The sequence below is a fragment of the Monopterus albus genome, unplaced genomic scaffold (genome assembly GCF_001952655.1).
Source record: "Monopterus albus unplaced genomic scaffold, M_albus_1.0 scaffold136.1, whole genome shotgun sequence".
In the NCBI taxonomy this organism is placed as follows: Eukaryota; Metazoa; Chordata; class Actinopteri; order Synbranchiformes; family Synbranchidae; genus Monopterus; species Monopterus albus.
This window is the reverse complement of record NW_018128016.1, coordinates 106318-115683: the sequence shown is the minus strand read 5'-3', so window position 1 is coordinate 115683 and position 9366 is coordinate 106318. Positions and strand designations below refer to the sequence as shown.

Below are 9366 nucleotides of genomic sequence, written 5' to 3'. Positions count from 1 at the left end.
AAAAGAAATCTGTCTACTGATGGGGATGTAAATTAGCAAAGACCAAAAGGCACATTAAGAACCCTTGAAATAAAGAAGTGAAGCTTTGCCTGGGGTTATGAATACTTATCAGCACAAGGTAATTACAGCATTAACAAGCTAGAGGCAGAACACATTTCCTCAAACACTGTGTGCATACAAGAATGCTGTTTGGTTCAATGACAGGAAGAGCAATTCACTGCCATGCTGAAGAGATGAGTGATGCCTTAATATGAACAGATTCTTGCATGGCACTTTGGAAGCAGCATATTTAGGCATATTGTAGCATGTATGGAAGAGAACATACAGATAAGAGTGGATGATGAAAATGCACAGAAGATAACCAAAACTGCTGTTTTCAATGGAGCATGTTATTTAATAGAGAAAATATAGAAATTTGGTGCATTATCACTTAGGAAGTAAAGGATGGAGGTAGAAATGGGCAAGGTTAAGAAACCTTCCCATAAAGCATACGTGACAGAGTTATCCACTGCAAACAGGGCATGATCCAAATACATAATATCACCCCCAGGTCAGAAACACTTTGATCAGTGTGTAAAAAGGCTAAATGGGACCCCACAAGGCTCAGCTTTACAGGACAGGACCATAAAACTACATCAAGTCTTAAGTGGATATGGAGGAAAACAGATTAGGAACACAACAAGTCAAGGAGTCTGGTCTGTGAACCTGGCTTTTCATGGTAAATTTACAATGCGGTGTGCGTCAGGTACCGAATCTCCTTGTTGATTGCGTCCAGTTGCTCCTGCAGCATCATGGCCAGAGTCTGTGCATCGGAGTGACCGCTGGGTGAGAGCAGGTCCATGGAGCTAAACAACGTTTCCCTGTCGTCGTCATCGATGTCTGACATCTCTGTGTCGCTCTCGAAGTGGTGGCCTCCCAGAACCCCCAGCTGCTGTGCACGCCATTCATGCTCCCCCAGTGACTTAGCCTGCACAAAGAGACAGGAGCCGACTATGACGACCTGACTACATGTTATATAATGTCTAGGCTTTATAGATTTAAAATTACTTGCACTACATTTTACTGTAATAAAGGTTGTTTTGGCTGAAGCCACAGATATCATTACCCTCTAAAAGTACACGTTAAATATTTCATGCATGCCTTATTATGTCTTGAAAGCATGGTGAATTTTCAATTTACATTACAGAAGACACCATCTCCCTTGGAACCATATTTGCCCCAAACAGGTACTTGAAATGAGATGTATTTAAACTCCACAACTTTTACACTCTGCACTTCCTGGACAAGAACAATCATGTACTGGGAGAAGTCAGACTGGGCTCTCCCCTCTTGGCCCATAAAAAAAAACTGTCTGCAAGTTTTAAAAGCAATGAGAAAGGCTGATCCAATTACTGAAGCCTGTCTAGACTCTCCTAGTGATAATACTTGTCTCCTATTAACAATGTATTAAACCTGCGCCGGCCCCGATGCACTAAAGTGGGAACTCTGCATGTGTCTCTGATCACCAGTATAGCAGAAATGAGATGGCCACACCAACGTATCAAATTCAATACCACATTCAAAGATCACCTTGGTTTCACGCAGACCCATTCGACCTCTCCTCGGCCGGCGGATGACCTTGGCTGAGCGGTAGTGGTCCGACTGGGTTTCAGCCAAAGACCCCAGCGAGAATCGAAGCTCAGCAGATGTGTCCAGATGAGACCTGAAAAACAGCTTTTATCACCAACGCTACAGCTGGAGCTTCCTATTCTGTGTGGCTACAATAAAACAGATTTTAGGTCTCGTATACTGGAGATAAAAAATATCCAAGACCATTAAAACCCTGTGTAATAATAACAATCCTTCAACTGTGAAGCAGATTAGAAAGATGAGACGACGTTCGGAGACAAATATTTGGGTAGTACACGGTTATGCAGACAAATCAAATCAAGCTTATCTAAGAGTGGTAAGGTATAAAGTGTACTTTCTTGAAGGAGTGTACTGCTCGCCTCTGTGGCAGCAAATTATTTGTCTGTGGAGGAGATTGAGGCTGCTACTGTCTGTACGTCACTGTAATGTCAGAACTTCACGCTGCATGAAAGGGGATCCAGAAAACACCCCAGAATAGATGCGGAGAGCTCAGTGATACCAGTGTTTTTAACAACAGCACAGAGAAAATGGTTGACAGATCAATGACAGATAAAATAACAGAAATGCTGCTACACTGGGTTTTTATTCCTGTGATATTTTGTTCCTGCTACATACACAAGTTTAGGTTGGGCCTGTTATGGTGTAGGGTCCAGTGGCCAAAAGTCATAAGTTGATTCACTGTACAAAAACACACAGTGTAGACTGTAGGTAAACCCCTAATATACCATCTCACACACACACACACACACAGCCAACCTACCTCGACAGCGTGGGTTCTGTGAGGGAGCCTGCCCTCAGTCTGAACTGATCGAGCTCCGATCTCAGTTTCTCAATCTCCTCTGCCAACTGCGACTGGATCAAACAGTTTGACAACGTGTCATTACAGGGCCTGTCTGTGATACGCCAGGGCCCCAGAATGAGGATTCCAGTGATTCACACAGGTGTCATATTAGTGCACGTCAACACATGTGAAGGGCCCCGGCTGAGAACAGGTGGGCCTGATTATCTTCACCTTACTGAATACTAACTGACAGAGTGACACTTTCAAGTGCTTTTACTGCTTGTGAAATTCATCTCATTATTCTCCCTCATTTGGGAAGTTTATGAATATTTAACAGCTGAGGCTTATAAAAAATAACTAATGCCAACAACCTACTTTGCAATAAAATACTCTATTAAGACAACTATAGACAAACTTTAGGAAATTCTAAAACAGAGCTCTCCATCAATTCTTGATCTCTGCAACCTACTTTTTCTTGGAGCGACTCCTCGTATTGTTTTCTGTAACCTTCCGAGTCCTGGATTAACAGATTCTGCAAAGATAAAAAAAAAAAAAGGAAGATGTGAGAAAATCCATCTCCTCCCATTATGCACTGGGCAGAAATGATATCACACATTTCCATTGCCACGGCAGCCATTTTTAACCTTCTCTTCTAGAGCTGCCATTCTCTCCTTCAGGTGAAGCTGGAGACGCTCGTTGGACTCTGTGAGGAGTCGGTCCACGGTGTCCGAAAGGCGCTTGTTGTGCTCTTCGTTCATCTTTTCTCTCTGTCGAGCCTGGAGGGGCAAAGTGCACAATAAAACACTTTTATCTGAACATTATTTACAAGCTTTAAAAGCTTAGGAGAGGAACAGTTGTCTGGGTTTGTGTGGATCTTGTGAGGTGCTGATGAAATTGATGTTCTTCGTCGTCTTTGCAAGTTTTTGATGATGAAATCCCATAATTCACCGGCTGTTCTTTGGAATAAATGAACTAATGATATGCACTATCTAATTTTTGCAAATGGTGCCATTTGTAATGTAAATGAGCCCCAACCATCAGTTTCAGTAGAGGTTTGGCACTAAGGTCACACACACATAGGGAAATGCCCCCTTTATTATAAAATATACAACATTTGCTGTGTTCACAGCAAATCATCTGCGAGTCTGCTGATATTTCAGAATAAAACTTTTCATGTGGTTTTGCAACATAAACTCACTGAAATTCTAAAACCTCCAGTAAATATTCTCATTAAGATATGATCCCTCTCCATTTGATCGCAATTTTTATTTTTATAGCACCTGTCTAAATAAATGTTACAAAATGTTTTACAGAATTAAGAACAAAGAAACAAATAAGTACAAATAAAATGCAGATAAAACCTCATTCAGCACTAGTGTTGAATGGCTTAAAGAATAAATAGGTTTTAACAAAGAGCAGAAAGTGACCAGGTTCGTACATGCTACAGCAAAAACCCGGTTACCCCATGATTTTAGTCTTGTTCTCAGCACCTTTAAGAGCAACTGATATTAATGGGTGACTTAAGTTATGCACACAAAGAAGCTCAGAAATATGCAGTGGTGCTAGTCCATGCACAGCTCTGAAAACAATCAGCAGTAAGATAAAAAGCAATCCTTTGCCAGTGAAGCCAGAGCAGGGTAAAACGTTCCATGTCAAGTCTGGATAGTAATGTCAGAGGTAAACCAAGATACAACACACTACAGTAGTCAGTCCTTGAACTGCTGAAAGCATGTACTCATCAAAAGAAACAAACTGAGAGCCATGATTTAATATCTCTCAGGCTTTGTTTACAGGTGCCTTTGTCTTTTTTGCACTACATGTATATGTCTACAAGTTGGGGGGAAACCATCTATGAGAACCTCTGAGATTTCAATTCTGTTTTCATTCTGTATACTTTTCTCTCTCAAGCCAAGTATTTTAGCATTTTGGGCTGACACTACTGTATGAAGTGTGACATTCATGATGCCCATGTAATATAAATAAATACATGTTTGCATTATTTGTGAGCATTTTACAAAGCATTACATCAGTGGAATGCGTGAGTTTATCTGGTCAAGATTCACTGGTGATAAATCAGACACAGAGCTATCAGTCAAGCTGTCATGCTCCTGCAGAGTGGCTGTCTGGTTAACGCTGCCTGGGACGACGCCTCCGCAGTGACTCACCCGTAGCAGCTCCTGGTTCTTCTCCTCCAGCTGGCATTCCAAGTGCCTCATTCGCTCCTCAATGCTCCCATGACGTTCTTCCGCCTACAGATGGATCACAGCATAGACAGGACACGAAAGGGCAGGATTATCTGCATGTCTGACGGCCTGAAGGGCAACAAAGAAAAGCAGTGGCGACGACACAAGCCAAAGCCTCTACCCCAAACTCAAAGATGGATATCTAGTGTTTAAAAGCAGAACTGGAGAGACAGCTGGGTGAAACAAAGAGTGACAAGAAGAAAGATGGAGAACAAGGCCAAAGGACAGAATGAAAGAGAGCTGCTCCAGCACTGCCAAGTATGAGCTCCAGCCAGAAGTGCCATGCAGCTGTCCCATGGTAATAGAACAGCCAGAGCAGAATCCCAGTCAACACGCTCGCCACAAAACACTAATAAGATAAATGAATGAAATCTGCTCTCTACAGAAGTTGGCAGCATATGTGATGCCCTGTGGGACTACCTTCCTAAGAATGGAGTTCATGTCTTGGAGCTTAGCTTCCATAACAAAGTGATAATCATCAGGGGAGGAAGAGGAGCTGGAGTCAGACTACGTGGCCGAGGAAGAGGAGAGGGACATGTTGAAACATCATGACATGACACCACGTGCACACTTACATAGAAAAGTCTACTGACGAGGGTATCTATAGGAATGTGTGCGTTCATCGTCCTACCTTGGTGAGAGCTGCTATCCTCTGAGCCAGTTCGGCCTCTACCTCCGGCAGCGTCTCAGCCTTCCTCATGGTCTGCTGGAGCTTCTGCTCTGCGAGCTCCAATCTCTCCTGTAGCTGCCGGTTCTTCTCCTCCATCTGCAAATCATCACAGAACACAAACAGCGACAACATTAGTTAATAGTCCTTTACAAAATGTATCAGGAGTTTAATGCTTTTTTAAATTCAACTGTATTCAGTTCTTTGTTGTGTGTTAAACATCTGTCAATTAAATTTACTCCTAGAGAGGTTTCAAATTAAGGGGATTAACAGAAAAGCAGAAGGGTCATAGCCGTGTTTAAATTCCATACTACACAGTACTGGTATATAACACATATTACAGTATATACAAATGCTCAGTGTCCTTTTAAGTTTTAATGTAAACAATGTGCAGCCAGCTCAACTGGCTTTACATAGAAAAACTAAATACATATTCCAAACCCTCTGAAGATCAGCGTGTAGTATAGAGTTACGATTCATCTTATACCATTTGAGGCTTTTAAAATGAAACTGTGTGGTGTTTAACAAGAAAAGAATAGATTGTCTTCTTTCAAATAAAAGCTTTATAGGGCAGGGGTTTATAGTATTTGTGTTTTGTCCCTGAGATATATTGAAATATAACAAAAAGCTCTTCCATGACTATGAATCTCTTCCTTCTTTCCCTTTTAATGTCAGCAGAGCATCATCAACTGGTAGAAAATAGAACCACCATCTTGCCAAGAAGGACTGGCTACTGAAAGCTCTGGCATGGTGCCTCAGCCCTGCCTTAAAATAGAACCACAAGTCAGAATCAGTGCACAGTCAGAATGGCTGTGCACTAGCCAGGAGTGACAGTGGCAACTTTTACTCAGCAGATACCGGTACCTGCCCTCATTAGGCATTCACATACTGTACTTGCTATTATATAGACAGAACTCAAACCCAGCATTCAGCAAAACTGCCACCAAGTGACTTGTATTTCCCTGCTGCTTAAGACTTTTCTCCCAACCTGCTCAGGGCCCTGATCACTTTTAAGACTTTTTTGAGGGCTGGTTTGGCAGCATCTCCCCTCAGTGACAGATGCTCTGCTCCCTAAAGCATCAGACCTGGCAGCTTAATAAGCAATAATTAGACTGAAGTGGGCCAGAGCTGCATTGTGTTGTGCTTGTATCGGTGATATTTTCTGTCTCACATCCCACTGGTGTTTACGATGACCCTGGGGAAAGCGTGACAGTGTTTTTGTTTGCAACACCCTCCCCAGGTGCACCTCCATCCATCTTTTTTTGCTTTTTTGGGTGCCATTTTTTCTCACCCCTTCATCCCTCTATACCAACAGCCAAGTCCACATCCCCTGAATGACTGATGTTCAAACATCAGTGGCCAGATCCCGGGGTCCAGCTGCTGGCTCAACAGAAAGTCATCTCGTTTCACAGCCAGAGAAGACATGTTTGTGTGTGGTAGCTCAAAGGCTTTAGGGGATATTTCTGCACATTTTGAGGGGGTTTCTGGATGAGAGTATTTTCTAGAATAGAGGTCACAGATATCTTGATGTGCTTATAGCTGATACTGATACTTGATAGTTGATAAATAAATGAATCATAATTTCTTAGCGTATAAGCAATTTTTGCAGCCTTTGCTTCTATGTCTCATGGTGTCTGTGTAACTATGACCTCTATTGCCCATATTAGTTTGACATTATTGTATTCTTTCAGAGCTCAGCTGCGCTCTTCCTTGTATGACCAGGCAATTTATCGAATTGGCTGCACTGAATCTAAGAATTATCAAAAGGAGGAAAAAAATGGTGCCATTGTCTCATCATACTGTACAACATCATGAGGAAGACTGGGCCATGTGCATCTGCTCAAAGTAAACATTTAAGTGAAACCAAACCATCAAAATTCCTTCCTCAGCTGTAATTTCCTCTGACATTATTTGACACAATGTCAAGAGGTTTCCTCATTGCCAGACCTCTGGGGAACAGCTCTAAGGCGCTCTGTTAACTGACAGGAACTATCTAACTTACACAACCAGCTGGATGCATTTTCACTTCTTTTCTGAATCCACTTATATTGTTGAAAAATCTCTGGCTGCTGCGAATGGTCCATTTTAGCGGCCACCTGGACCTTAAGTCTCATTGACCAAAATAAAGTGTGTAAAGTAAATCACAGAAACACAAAGCTGCTTGATTATCGTTCACTTGGACCTCACAAACCCTCCTCTGACATTACAGACCTGTCTGAGGAACGCCTCCTTATTAGCCAGCTCGTTCTCCAGCTTGTCGTTGATGTCGTGCACCGAGGTGGACTCTCGCTGGGCGCTCAGATAGCGCTTCTCCAGCGTGACGATCCGTTCCTCCATGTCCTCCTTCTGACACATGGCCTGTATGCATAAACGCAAGTTCAGACCATGCAAGAGCAGCACAATACAACAACAAAGACAAATGATTTTAAAGGTTTTGAGCCAGTGGCGGCTCATCCTCCGTTTATTTTGAGGTGTATGGAGAAGCTGATTTTGGTCACACTACTTGCAGTCATATCATCGAAGAAGATTTTTCAAATATGAATTTTGCTATTTAATATCTGTACGTGCTTGATTAATATTGGCACATAATTTAACTCTGAAACAATAATGACAAACATTTTGTGCACATGACAAGTGCACATAATAGGTTCTCATGACAGTGATTAATGCGATATGAATACAAGGCAGCAAGAAGCAAGTCCAATACCATTGTTTTAGACACAGTCCCATGAAAGCACATGCAGTTTAAAAACCACACAAACAATGACAGCTGAATAGACTGTTGTTCTCTGAAGAGGCAGTGCAGGGTCACAACACTATCGGTCCGATAAGGACATCTGCCAGGCCGCAATCACTGCCTAGGCCTGCATCCTTTGCAATCAATAGCAATTTCGGCTGAGAGCCATAAGGGCCTCAGCCTATATTCATATCCAGTTCACCTCACACAGATACTGCATATATTAAATACGCCCTGACTGGGCTCTTAATTGCCAATTTATGACACAAACATTCTCATTTCTCCAGGAAAGTGGCTTTTAACTGGCTGGTTGTGTGTCGACACTCGGCCTTGAAGCAGTTTCAGGCACAATCAGTGGCAGATGCAGAGGCAGCTGCTTGTTTCACTTGGAGGGTTTTTATTTGTGACAATATAAAGTGTATTTTTAGATTGTGATTGTTCGACCGTGTAGAAAAGCATGTAGCCATGTTAGTAAAGGCCTTTTATCTGCACTCTACCCTGAACTGTGCAAGTATTTGTGTGTGAGAGACAGAGGGAGGGAGAGCAAGGGTGTATGCTGATGGGAGCTTTTTTTGGTGCACTGCTAGTCTTTGATGTCTCTTGGAAATGTGCATGCTTCTCCCTGTCCCCTTTGTGTGTGTGTGTGTGTGTGTGTGTGTGTGTGTGTGTGTGTGCTGTAACCTCTTTGATGTCTCTCTGGTACTTGTTGTTCATCTCTTCGGACTTGATGAGATCTTTGCGGGCAGTCTCCAGCTCCTGCTCAACCTCAGACACCCGGGAGGAGAGGGAGGACATGCGCTCCTTCATCTGGGCCAGTTCGTAGTTTTGCTTCTCCAGCAGGTCCTGCAGCTCCACCACCTGGCTCGCTTCGTGGGCCGACTCCAGAGACCCGTTGGACAGACGCTAGGGGAGAGAAGCAAAGGAGGAAGAGCATCTTGAGCTGCAGGTTGACAACAAAATCCATCTTCATGTCTCTTCTTAAAGGGATGTGAAAAAGGAAACGACATGGAGGAAAAGGTCGCTAGCTAGGATGCAAGCCTTTCTTTCAGGGAAACTCCCCTGGAAATTTACAAGTGCTTATAAACTAAACACGACTATTTGTTTGATTTCCTGCCTAGAGTCAGAATAAATATCAAGATACCACCAGCAAGTGGGTATCTTATTTTAGCATAAAGCCTAGCAGTAGAAGGGAAAGGCTAGTCTTGATTTGTTCAAAGGTAACAAACTCTCTTTACCTCTAATGTCACTAATTAACTTGCTATACTGTACAGTCACAGGAGTTTTACATACATTAAATTCAGTGAGTTAT

The 9366-nt window shown here is 42.7% G+C and overlaps 1 protein-coding gene across 10 annotated transcripts in view; it reads right to left on the bottom strand.

The window, feature by feature from the left end:
• ppfia2 (PTPRF interacting protein alpha 2) overlaps positions 1-9366 on the bottom strand; it is a 141930-nt gene that overhangs the window by 26253 nt on the left and 106311 nt on the right. For all 10 annotated transcript variants that reach the window (XM_020613667.1, XM_020613669.1, XM_020613670.1 and 7 more), the window contains 9 exons: positions 8739-8960; positions 7532-7678; positions 5285-5419; positions 4576-4659; positions 3055-3186; positions 2880-2942; positions 2390-2481; positions 1570-1702; positions 750-967 (listed from right to left, as the gene is read on the bottom strand). In XM_020613667.1, the coding sequence (XP_020469323.1) occupies positions 750-967; positions 1570-1702; positions 2390-2481; positions 2880-2942; positions 3055-3186; positions 4576-4659; positions 5285-5419; positions 7532-7678; positions 8739-8960 (1226 nt within the window). The remainder of the gene's footprint in view (positions 1-749; positions 968-1569; positions 1703-2389; positions 2482-2879; positions 2943-3054; positions 3187-4575; positions 4660-5284; positions 5420-7531; positions 7679-8738; positions 8961-9366) is intronic.